General features: G+C 43.0%; 1 protein-coding gene across 1 annotated transcript in view; it reads right to left on the reverse strand.

The window, feature by feature from the left end:
- LOC119172344 (uncharacterized) overlaps positions 1-13,495 on the reverse strand; it is a 119,845-nt gene that overhangs the window by 11,830 nt on the left and 94,520 nt on the right. The window contains exon 6 of the mRNA XM_075893621.1: positions 7,583-7,857. Coding sequence (XP_075749736.1) covers positions 7,583-7,857 — 275 coding nt within the window. The remainder of the gene's footprint in view (positions 1-7,582; positions 7,858-13,495) is intronic.

Here is a 13,495-nt window from a genome sequence, read left to right on the forward strand (position 1 = left end):
CCATATAAGTGATGTATGCTGAGAATAGTGTCATTTGAGTGCAATTCATCCGGCTACAAATGTTGAAAATATTCTTAGTTGAGCGCAGTTCTGTTGAACAGCGAGAAAATATATTTGACTTTTCTGTACTTGATAGTCATGTATTCTTTCAATTATGCCCGGTACTCCAGTGTATTACTAGTTATTGCTGGAATGTATTGTTTGTATCCCACTCCTGCATGGGCCCGGGTAGGGCCTGCAGTATCTGTAAATAAAAAAAAACCAGCACATTATTGGAGATGACCGCTGCCCGGGCGCGCGCCACTGAGGAGCGTTGCGCCTCCAAAGTAGAGCAGCTGAGCAGACGTGCCCCTGTGGCCATTTTTGGGTTTTGATTTTTTAATATTCTTACTATAGAGTACCTCAATATGATGTCGTAGTTTCGGAGTGTGAAACCCCAGAAATGTCTTCTTCTTCTTCTTCTTCTTCTTCTTCTTCTTCTTCTTCTTCTTCTTCTTCTTCTTCTTCTTCTTCTTCTTCTTCTTCTTCTTCTTCTTCTTCTTCTTCTTCTTCTTCTTCTTCTTCTTCTTCTTCTTCTTCTTCTTGTTGTTGTTGTTGTTGTTGTTGTTGATACTACTTTTACTTTGGGTTCATGTGTCACGTGCCACTCCATGGCGGCCGCCTTTGCTTTTTGATTCTGCCGTTTTGATTCTGCCAGATTAAATGATCTACAAAGTGATACCCGCACGACATACAATGAAATCATCAAACACTATTACCTGGGAAGAAGAGAGTTCACACCTCCTCACTTTGTACTAAACAGAGCGGAAGCGGTGGCACTTAAACATAGATTTGTTACCTATCAACACAGAAAATTATCACATTTATTTATTTATGTGATTTGCATATACACAAAGACAAAAATAAAAAATGGAGAGAGCAAGCGGGCAACTGCCACCTTGGTTGACACAATGCCCGCTCAATCAGTTGGGAAGAGAGTGAAAAAAGCAAAATGGGAGAGGAGAAAAGAAAAGAAAAGAGGGAAGAAAAGATGAGTCTTACTCTTAGACATAAAAAACATGGATGCAATTTGCATGGCATGCAAGAAAGAAGTATGCGCGCTTGAGCGAATGCTCCGGAGCTGTGGATTGCTTAGCCCTGGCATTTCCCGCGAACGGGTTGTGGAGATGATCAAGCCAAACGGGCGCATCCGCCGATTGCTGGCTGTCCAGTACGTGTGGCAGCTTGGGCTAGTTGGTATGGCATGACGATAGTTATAGCGCGAGAACAAAACGACGACACTGAGACAAGAAGGACACGACAGAAGCACTCATGTCTTTCGTGTCCTTCTTGTCTCTGTGTCGTCGTTTTGTTTTCGCGCTATAACCATTGTCATGTCCAGTACGCCCATGACAGGGTTAAAAGGATTTACCTCCTGGTCCTAATGTATGAGATTATCCAGGGAGGGATAATCCCATACGTTCAAGACGTGAACTTCTTTCTATCCTTCTTGCAAGCTGGCTGCCGTCAAGAACAGGACACCGATATACGACGCTTTACAATGGAAGCCGCAGGCACGTGGCGGCAACGTCGCTGCGCCAAAGGGCCCATCAACTTCCTCCCCGAGGCTTGGTGAATGCGACGCCGACACGAAGGACCTAGGTAACCGCTGAGTGAAAAAAAAAAATTGAAAGTGGGGAGGCCTGAATGAGTGCCCGTCCCCACAAAGTCAGTGATGGCGGCACTTATGAGGACGAACACTACAATCTCGCAGATCGTCAACTTCGGGCGAATCCTAAGGGGGTTGATGAGGGGCGATCTTGAGCGCGTAGGAAGTTGGTAGAAAGCGCCGATGCCGAGTGTTTTGCGTCTCTGTGGTGTACCGAGCGGCCTGAACCAAGGAGGCGGCTAACAATTGTAAACTACGCGCTTTCCATCTTCAAAGAACGTGCCGGCTCCGAGGGGCAACTGGTGCGCACGTTTGACAACGCACAATGCTTTAAGGGCAAACCAAAGTGATGTTTACCACTGTTTCTTTCTCGAAAGTACGTTGCACATCAAGGAAGCCGCCGGGGTGTCGCGAACAACACGACCAGTGTCATATATGGGAATGGCTCTTTTCCTTAATTTCTCCTCCTGTTTCTCGTCCCGGAAAGGATCAGATAGCCTGCCCGCGTCTGAAAGAAATCCTGAAGGCTACACATATCGACGTCGCAGAGTCAGAAAGAATTACATGCGCGCACTTTCCGTACACTAGGCCGTATTCGTACGGCGAGGTCAAGGTTTCGGGACGGTGGCATCTAGTGTTGCCACTGGTGGCTACTTTTCACCAAATCGGTGAAATTGAGAGGTGCGTGGCGACCAAGAATCGAATGGCGACATGACCAGCTTTTGGCAATTTTTGGCTTTGGTCTCAACTGAGTTATGTATTCTATACTCAGTATCTTCAAAACGAATGGATGACAACGTTTTTTTTTTCTATTTTTCAATGTTTTAGAACCACCAGTAGAAGGCGAACTTTACGCGGAATTCACTACGTCTGTACGATACCTATATTCCGGAGGCACTGGCCCACTGTTTCGTCTGTCAGCAACATCCCAGTAAAATTTAGGTCAACGGACTGCTTCGTGGGCCTTCAGGCGGTGGCATTGTAGTACGTTTTTTTAAGGGCTTAAAGAGCTTGAAGATTTTTTTGTTTTAAGTTTCGCTTTTGAAGTGGATAGATGATGGTTAGGCCACGTTAGATGATGGTTAGCAGTAAGTCGAGTGACTTTTGCGAATACCGCTCAGTAACATTTTATGCATTTCCATAAAGATTCAGTAATAGTATTAAAAATTCTCACTACATTTAATACAATCTAGTGAACATATGCCAACTTGAAACTATGATTTCCAGCGACGTAATGTCTGTATTTCTGAGTAATCTACTTGAAGAGTCTGAAGTCAATGATATTACCATTATTATATTTATACAAAAATCATATAATGTGTCCCTCTACACTATAACATTATTTGGAGCAATAAAGCAGAACCAAGCTGGTGCTATACCATCTAATACTACCTGACATTACTATTGAAGCTTTGAATCAACTGCACAGCACGAAGCATCGTGTTTGTTTCTTTCTTTAGTTATATTTGTTAGATATACGATGGAGTGGCCTCCAGTTGACCAGTATTTTCATCCCGGAAGACTGTAACACACACCACTCCAGTTGCGCATAGGGCCTCAACTTCTGGGGTGTATGTAGTGAGAACAAATTGCGCAAAAGAAATTGCGCAAAGGCTGTGAGTAGAGAAGCGATTCGTAACAGGCTCTTAACTACAACGTTTCACTAAGATACTAACAGGCTCTTATGAGGTGTCATTTACTCCTTTTTAGTTTCAACGCATACTAAGTGCGCTTAAATATCATTTCCAACATCGTGGTCGTAATTCCTCATCATCATCACAATCGTCCGCAGAACGCATGTTCGCTGCTGTACGCAATCATCTCCCAATGGTCTCCATCCATCCTATTCTGCGCTAGCTGATTCAGTTCAATGCCTACGAATTTCGTATTTTAGTAGCTTTACCTTACCTTTTACGGTGTTCAACCGTGCTTTCCAACCTTCAATATTAGTACAGACGCTCTGCTAGACTATCACTTTTTGTTCTTCTCAAGTCGTCATCAGCCGAGCTACAGATTTTTTTTTCTCTTACTATCAACTAAGTTATGAGCTACCCCTGCCTGTTATCTGATTCATTCTGCCCTCTTCCCGTCTCTTGCGAGTATCTCATTCTTTTTCGCTGCGTCTAACGTTGTGTGGCCTTTATGTTCTTCACCAGTTTCGTAGTTATTCGTAAGGTTTTTGTGCCACACGATAGAAACGACAAAATACAATGATAGTAAACTTTCCACATTAGTGGCAGTCGTAAAAGAGATTGGGAATATCATATAAAAATTTGTACTGCGTGAGCATCAGCCCATCCTTCCTATTCGGTGAACTTACTTCACATCAGTAGGCTCGTCTATTTGTTTTACCTGCACAGACATACAGTTTTATTCAATGTTGTAGTTGTCTGTCACAAATCTATTACCTTTCGCCGGGTCACCTATCACTACATTTGTCATAGGCATATTCATGGTCAAGCCTACATGACAATTTCTCAGTCTAGGTCTTCTATATCTTTTTTTGCAGTTACTCGCATTGATTGCTGAAGAGTACGATGTCATCTTTCAGCCTTAAACTGCTATATTCAGTGACAACCGTTATTCATAGCAGTATGGAAGCTACCGTAACGAAGTCGCTGCCTGCTACTGCGCCAGATGTTAGTACTTGCGTATACTGATAACTTTCTCATTTGCATTGCTGGAATAAACACCTTTTTATTTAATATTACACTCAAACACATGTGGGAAGTCGTAAGTTAAATACAGTGATTGTTAAATTTACGAGAATTCTTTCGTTTATCCATTTCCTAGACAGCACCACTTTTCCAGCACACCCTTTTTCCAAAGTAAAATGGCGTTCGTGAAGTAGTGGGTCAGTGTGCGACCGCAGATGCTCTGTTTAGTTCTCCAAGAAAGAGGTGCTGTTAATATGGCACTAAAATTTACGCTTAACTATCGAAAGGCTTCTTCTATTCGCATTTTCGTGCATATATGTTTCTGTATGCGTCAACCGAAACCAGCCGCAAGCTCCCATACTACTTGCTCTCCATGTTGACTAAAAAGGGAAACGTGGCCCTTGTCCTATCTAAAATTTTTTTGCGTGATTATATTGTGCACTGCCGAAAGAAGGCTGTTCAGGCTGTAAACCATCTTTCACATCTACAGTGTTGTGTATTAGTAAACTGTTGGAATTGGTTCGTAGTACCGGGTACTATAGAAGATTTAGACCAAAATGTGTAGATTAGCGCAAGCTTCTTGAATGAGAAATTCGGGTATTATGCCACCTTCTTTGCCCACATAATGGTAAGCATGCCGCGTTGGACTTTTTTACCCTCGTTGGTAGTTACATTAGGGACTTCGGTGTATTGTTCGACTTTGCTTTTACTCAAAGCAGGGCTTTATATTTCAGTTTTACAGCACAAAACAAAAGGTCTCTTGCACAATCGCTATGTCATAATAGGAACTATTGCGAAGGGGGGATGATAACGTAAGAGGACTTTTATTCTGTGCTCTAAAGCTGCAATTTATCTTGGATAATATGCTTTGCGGTGTTTCCCATACGAAGGTTTCTTTTAACAGCCTGTATACCTCACTCACGTTAGTTTATTATATTACCAATTTTGCACTGTGAATTTGTTGTGACAGGTGAAAAAGTTCTCTTTTATTTCTTGATGTAGGTTCTTTGATCCTTTGTCGTGCATATAGTAATTTGACATAGCTTACTTAATTCTTGACTTAGTGTTCTGCCTTCTATTTCACGTGTTTTTTTTTTCTTCAGGAATAGTTTCAGTTACGTGTTCATTCATATGATCGCCTTCATTTTCTTTTTGTTCTGGGGGCTTGTACCTGTTCTCAAGCGCAATTATAAATTCGTCCGTTTTTACGCATACAACATCCAAGTTAGCCTGTTTTCAGTGATTATTTTTCGTTCTGCTGTTTTTAAGTGGAGTACGATCTTCGCCATCACCAGTTTATGATCACTGCTTTTTTTTATTTCGCTTTTTACTTCTGTATCCCAAGTTATTCTGAGATCCCCGCTCATTATGAAATCTACTTGTTTCTTTGTTTATTGTAAATACAGTTTTATGTGCAATCGCTATTTGTGCGGTTTTTAAATCATGGTTTCTTTATGTGGATACTTTCGCTCTGAAAATTCTACTAACATCTCGCCAATAATTCATAAAGTCGTTGCCATAGTAACCAATGGTTTCTCCCATTCTTTTGCTTCGTTACTACTATCAGAGATAATAGTGCGCTAGATTCATATCCTCACAGAATTGTCCTATTTTCTACTCATCATGGCTTTGCGTTGTTGAAGAGTACTCTTGCATGATTTTCAATTTATATCTCCTGTTTAGTTTTACCACAACTGCAACCCTTGGTGCTGCGAAATCCATAAAACATTCCTGCCCTTGCTTTGCGCAACCCTTCATGCTCTAAGGTTCTTAAACTTTGTAGCGCTATCTTTATGAATTAAGAACCTCACGCTATACCCTCGCTTGTCAGAGAGTCTTTAGAAACAAAGTACCAATTTGTCAGCACTGTGCACGCTTCTTCACTTCTCCAGGATTCCAAAAACATTAATTATGAACTCAAGGGCATCCAGGCACAGGGCGAGGGGGGAGGGGAGGTGTATTTAGTGGAGTGTCAAGACCGGCGAAATTAGTCAATTGTGTGTAATATCGTGCAGAGTTGGTCGGAAATTCCAAAGGCTGCTTTACATGGATATGTGAAACATGAGTGTGCTGACTAACGCAGGTGCGCACGTTGCTACTGCATAGAAAAATATTGATGATAACTAACATACAATGATGACAACAAAAATATAGGGGATGTTATTAGAAGTGATAGTAGCATTATTTCGAAGAAAGAAAAGATAACTAGCCCGAGGCAAGTTATCTTTTTGTCCTCTTTTTTGTTTTTCACATTTACAATACAATTACTTCTAGTAACATCCCCTATACTTTCCTTGACATCATTGTTTGTTAGTTCTCACTAATACTGTGCCTAACTAAGAAAAGGAGCTCTTAAATTTACACTTCTCTCCTTCATGCAATAAGTAAATATTATCCGGAGTTCTACAGAAGTGCAGCTTCCCCTTTGAACCCCCCCCCCCTCCTCCTCGGACGCCCATGAAAGTAATTGCATTTAATCTTGATGCAGGTGATTCTATTGCCGGTGCCGCCTCTTGAGACCAATTCGTTCATCAGGTACCTATGATTTTACAGCTATATACAGTGTATCTCGCGGCATGCTAAACACTTATGAAGGTGCATTGTCGATGCTTAGTAGACACGGGTTACATAACATTTGAGTAATACAACTAACGTGTAAGCAATCCATTTACTTCAGTAAGCCCGCCATGTAGCGAGCATTATAGAAGAAATGAAGGAGTAAAAAGTGACTCAGAGCCCTTCTATGTTCAACCGAACAACAACAGCGCACACATTTTAGAAGTGGCGTGACTGCAGTAACATGCCTTTGCGGAAGAAGATAGGCATGCGTGCTATGAAGAACATAACCTAAACAAAAATAGAGATTATTTTCTGAAAGTTCTGCATATTTCTATATACAAACAACAAAAAAGACAACAGATTTGTGAAAAGAATATAGAAAGAGAGATAAAGCAGCGATAACTAGTAAAACGTCTGGTTGGCTACCGTGTGTGAACAGTAGTGGAATGAAGAAAATGAATGGGGGAACGTTAATATATATGGAGAAAGGTCACCTCCTCTGCTAATCAGGTATTTTGTGCTGCACTTGTTTTCTCAAACTAAAAGAAGATGAAGATAGTTAAGGTGCTCGTAGGAATCTGGCCTGCTAGATTTTCGATAACTCAGTCATCGGTTGTCAGTGACAACTGAGATTGGGTGTAGAAGCCGCAGTTGCCCTTTTGCAGACTGTCAACCAGAAAAGTTCTCAACCACACCGTGTAACCTCTGTATGGCGTACCTTCACTTAGGCGTCCCCATCCAGTGACGGTGGCGTTCCGACCAATGAGATCGTCGGACTCGTTGTCGGGTGGCAGGCAGATGGGCGCGATGTGTGGCATGAACTCGAATGGCTCGTCCACCTTGACCAGCGCCAGGTCGTTCTCGTAGGTGAAGAAGTTGTACTTGGGGTGCACCACCTTCTTTTTCGCGCTGCGTTCGGCGTACGGGTACGGCTCGAGCACGCTCGAGAAGTCGTACTCGCCCACTCGGATCCGAATCTGGCTCAGAAGCAGGCTGCGAGAGGTGAACATTGTGTTTCAGCCGAGTGAAACCAGCAATCGACACCGATCAGCTGTAAGCATACACACTGTGGCACTTTATTACCCAATAGCGCGTTTCCATACATAGTGCAACAATGGACCTTGTGATCACCATTGCACGCGGAGAAGTCACGTGACCAGAATAAAAATGTCACTTGGGACGTCATTGGTGAAACAGCACGTCGCTGTTGGCTCTGCTTGTGGCCGTGAGGCTGGTATACAAAATAATGAAAGCTCAATAGCACTAGCCAAACACCTACATTGCAAAAGTAGCTATGCTTCTGCAATGACATAAAGGCTGAACCTTCCGCTTCGTTCATGTTTCATGGCCTTGGTATCCCTTCATGTGTGACGTCCGCACTGAACTCTCCCACATATGACGGTGAATGGTAGTTGTGCTATGCGCTCTTCAGGGTATGGAAACACGGCGCTCTTTTTTATGGTCTATTCGGGTGTGAGAAAACAGTTTCACATACACAAACATTGGATGCTGGAGGTGCTGCAATATAAAGAAGCAAACTGTTAGCGCCCCGTAAACGGAAGCTAATATATTTTCAACATATGCTCAGATCCAGTGTCTTAGTGAAATTGCTGAGCTAGTGCGCTAACAACTGCACAGTTCGACCAGTTGCCTTACTTTAGGACCGTAACTGTAACGGGGAGTTGAGGGGGTTCTGACACCCTCCCCCCGAAATTTTCTCGTGCTCTAACAACTTTTCGCAGGATACTAAAGTATTGACATGCCATCACATTGCCCACCAGCTGCCAAAATTACCATTCTACACATAAACACCCACCAAAACATTCTTCGGTACGGCCCTGGCCTTGCACTTGTAGATACAGGAAGGCGTGAATGCAGAATAAAAAGAGCTGTTAAGATTTTATGATGAGGCGCTGTAGCGACATTGTCGATCAGTCAGGTGTATACGCTGCTTCCTGCTATTTCAAAAGCTGTCGTGCTTTTCTCTCACCGTTTTTCCTTCTTTTGAACTGGCCTTACATGTTGATAATAAAGATAAGTTCAAGAGACCTAAGGGAGCGTGACGTATACTTTTGAGTTATAATATGGTCGCGATATCGCTTTAGCTTGCACGGTCAAGACGAAAAGCGTTTACAGGCATGTCCCTTGCCTCTCGATTACCGCGTCCTGTGAAACTGGCAGCTGAGCTCTGAGCAAATTGCTGACTCCCAGTCTATTCATAGTACAGGAAATCATAACGAGGCATGAAACATACACTGCCAATGTTTCGCACGCTCTGTGATTAGGAGCGTTACATCAGCAGCACAGTGACCCCAATGCAATGTGGATGACCAGCTATTTAGGTCCAAATATGAACCATGAGTGAGAAACTTTGTGTACAACCCGACAGCCATTGTATGCAATTGAGACTATAATCAGGGACAACTTTCTGTGGCAATGAAGGGAAAGCTACGGGAGTGGAGCTACTGCTCCTGTACTTCTGCGCGAAGTAGTCTGGGTATAGACTCGCTTTTCGAATGACGGCCGTACGCGAATAATACCACAGCATAGAACTTGCTACGTCTGATTACGCAGCCATTTGTGAGTGAAATTCTACACAAACTTCTTTGGCGAGTAGTCGGGCTAGCTGCAGGGCAACGTGCGCCCCTAAAGGTGAGAAGGAGGAGGAGGAATAAATGAGGAAGGACAGGGAGGTTAGCCAGTTCTCAGACCGGCTGGCTACCCTGTACTGGGGAAGGGGGTAAGGGGGATAAAGGATGAGAGAAAAGAGACGTTGTAAAAAAAAAGAGAGAGAAGGTCATCAGACGATCCACGACGCTGTTTACTGTCTGTCTCTAAGACCACTTGCCCGCAGAAAGCGCAACAACGCTCTCAAGGTGAAGCTCCCCTTTTGACTATGAGGTGAACCTAAGAAGTGTGACGTTTTCAGGCGTTCAAAACGCAAATTTACACTTTATAAAGCAAAACAAATAATTATCTCTCCCTGGTTCGTTCAGCGTCTCTTTATAAACATTGATTGATATGTGGGGTTTAACGTCCCAAAACCACTATATGTTTATGAGAGACGCCGTAGTGGAGGGCTCCGGAAATTTCGACCACCTGGGGTTCTTTAACGTGCACCCAAATCTGAGTACATGGGCCTACAACATTTCCGCCTCCATCGGAAATGCAGCCGCCACAGCCGGGATTTGAACCCGCGCCCTGCGGGTCAGGTCTCTTTATAAACAGGATCCTATAAGAAAAAAGTAATGCCGTTTTTTTTTTATGATTTTCGCGCCGAAAACAAACGTATTTGCGGGGCCATATTATTTAACGGTGGCACACGCCCAATTTGGTTTCGTAGCCTTCCCTTCATTGCCACAAAAAGTTGTCCCTGAGTATAATTCCTGCTTCTCCTAGGGTATTTCGTAGTAGTGGAATTGGCCGAGGTGATTTTGAGTCCGCAGGATTGAAACGCAAACTACGAAGACTGTTTTCGTACCAGGTACACTTGTGTTAGGGCGACATATGTGCTGTTGTTCTTGGAGGCCGAAGAGACGAGAGTGGAGGTGGCAGGTACCCAGAAATTTCTATGCAAAAGGTACCATGCTTCTTAAACCAGCCAAAACACATATTGCCTTAAGACTATACAACCTGATCGGGGAGTGGCACTTCTGCTGTTGCGTGCCGCGTACATTAAAGTCATTTCCTGCATTTGGAATGCCAAAACGTATGTACAGTCGACCATAAAAGTTTGCGGGTCATGCGAGTGCGTACCAAACTGCCTGTCCGTGCCACCTAGCAGAGTGCCATGTACCGTCAACTGCAGTTCTGGGCGGGAAAAGGGTCGTATTCTTATTCACTGGCCTTTCAGTTTTCTACTGCCACGTAGCGCATTGTTAGTTCGCGGTTTTCACGGAAAGCGCTTATCTGCAGTATGACAATCACATTGCTGTTTTCATAGGAGGATTGAAACTATCACGGCGTGCCTCAAACGGTGTTCCGTTGGCTAAGTGTCACTTTGTGATAAAGATTGCGACAGATAACATGACGACCAGCTTTCGCGGACGACTTCGACTATATGCTGCCGTGTCACACTAATAAGCTGATTCCACCCACCCTCCCTCCACTTTCACCCCCCCCTCTCTCTCACGGCCACTTTGCTATATCTGTACACTTTCCCAGTGTAGGGTGGAAAAAAAAACTGGACGCTATTGAGGCCAGCCTCTCAGCTTTCTATTCTTTGTTTTCCTCCCATATAATGTTTACAATCACAACTTCAGGGGTATTACAACCGTGATAGCATTATTAGGAATGCCATAGTGGATGGCTCTGGATAATTTTCACCACCAGGATTTCATTGACGTCCTCTGAAAATCGTACAGTCCACTGGCCTCTATAACACCTCGCCTCTCTGACCTTTCTGATAGCAGCCGAGCACCGTATACAACTATAGTAACAACTGCACCGCCGCGGTAGTCCACATAAAACCTTTAAACGGCCGAAACTCTATCGGTATAGTATAGAACTAACGTTGCACAAAATGCAGTACACCAAAAACATAGATGAATGTGTTTGCATGTCTCCCTATATGTTTGAAAACATAATTCAGATGTTCTTAGATCATGACAAACGATATGCTCCTATATCTTTTATTTATATATATGTTTGCCAATACTGCAGCGTTACCAGTATTATTTTTATTTTTATCTATTACATACTGCCGTCCGTAGACCAAGCAGGAGGGGCACAAAAAGAGAGCATAGCGAAAAAAGCGAACAAGTTATACAGCAAGTTAGAATACACAAAGCTACTGAAAAACAAGTCATAATAAATAGGATGCTTAGTTATACATATCTAGAAAAAAAAAGCGAACAAACTTCTAGAAGCAGTTTCAAGCACAAAAAAGTAAGGCTACACAGTTGAAATAATAAGATGAGGTAATCTAGCATTGAAATATCAAAAGTGTTGATTACACAAAAAGATGCATGTAGTTTTCAAGGTCGGGAATGCCACGTTCAGGAAAAATATTTGAAGACAGTGCATTCCATTTCACTAATAGTTCTCGGAAAGAAGGAGTGTAGAAAAGCACTGTAGTGGATAATGTTTTGTCCTATCTTTGATAGCGTTAGAATGAACATTTAAAACTGACAAATATAAAAGCGATTATATAGATCCAGATATATTTGGTGCACTGCAGTATTTCTGACTTGTGTATGTGAACCTTCTCAGGTTTTACTGTGTTTTAGAGTGTTATGAAGGGTAAGATTTGAAAAACTATTTTTATACGTTGAAAAACCTAGTATATATCAACCACGACCTTCTGTATTTTACTGACCTGCCCAGCGAGCGAAGCGCCAGCACGCCCTTTCTGGTATTGGTACCTGCCGCTATGCGCCCTGTGGCGCTGCAACTTACCTCATCCGCACCGCACCGGTTGCTGGCGGCCAAAACATGTGTCGCCGCGCTTTTTTTTTTTTTTAGTCTACTCGCGTGACGCTGGGAGAAAAGCAGCAATGTTTATGCGTGCATACACTCTGGACAATTAAAATGAATAAAAACCTCTTTTTGAATAAACTTAAAAGTATAATGACGATCTTTCGCTACCTGTCGCAGCTCGTGCCGAGCTGCGACAGAAGCGTGCAGGTCGGTGCAGTTTGTACACCAACGAAGCAAGGTTTCTTGGTGCAAATTAACCATCACGATGGTGGTGTGCTGCGTGCTTTTCTGCGAATCAAGGCAAGGGAAGACTCCTGATGTGACTATTCATGAGTTTCCAGTGACCGAGGTTCATGAAAAATGGACTAAGTTGATTTCTGTGTTGTAAAGGACTACGTGTCTCTAAAAGAGTGAGTTGCTGGGCTGGTTGGTGGGGCATGACAGACTGAAACGCATATTAGCGCAAAAAAATAATAAACCGACAACCTCAAAAAAGTAAGCGACGACGCGCTATACTCCCAACTGCTTATTAACAAACAAAAAAAAAAAAGGAAAGATGACATTAGTGCACATATGGAAACCATGTCACTACATGTGGTTATGCAACTAGGTTTTGAAACACACCAATGTGTGAAGAATTAGCGTTGAATAAGTTATTTTAAGTGCTGTTTCGTTTCGAAACAACTGCAGAGTGTCTTTAATTGATTATTCATGTACCTGCGTCTACATTTTTCATTTGAGACGAAGGTATTTATGCGCACTATTATCTGTATTGGGTTGTTTTCTATGCGCGCCGGATGCCGCGGACACTGTCAAGTGTCAAAGTCCTTGCCCTTTCTTGCCCATGCAGTAAATGCAAGCAAGCTGAGTCTAATCCAACGGCAACAAGTGCACCATCGTATACACATATAGCTGGTATTATGAGTTAAGTAAACATTGGGTGGCCAGCGCTTTTTACAACCTGTCTACGTCGCCATTCTTTCTCGTTTTGCACGCTGATACATGTGTTTGTACCTGATTTGCGATTTGAAAAATAATGGACTGAAATGCCAACTAACATGCAAAAGAAGATTCTCAAAGTCACATGAAATAAAATGATTCAAGATAGCCGTCACATTTACTCAATGCGTGATGCAACTCTTCTCTGACCGGCGGCAACCCGTGCATTTCCAACCATGGGTTGCCCCCAGCTGGGCAGGTCAGGAGTACAGTA

The sequence above is a fragment of the Rhipicephalus microplus genome, chromosome 4 (assembly GCF_043290135.1).
Source record: "Rhipicephalus microplus isolate Deutch F79 chromosome 4, USDA_Rmic, whole genome shotgun sequence".
Classification (NCBI taxonomy): domain Eukaryota; kingdom Metazoa; phylum Arthropoda; class Arachnida; order Ixodida; family Ixodidae; genus Rhipicephalus; species Rhipicephalus microplus.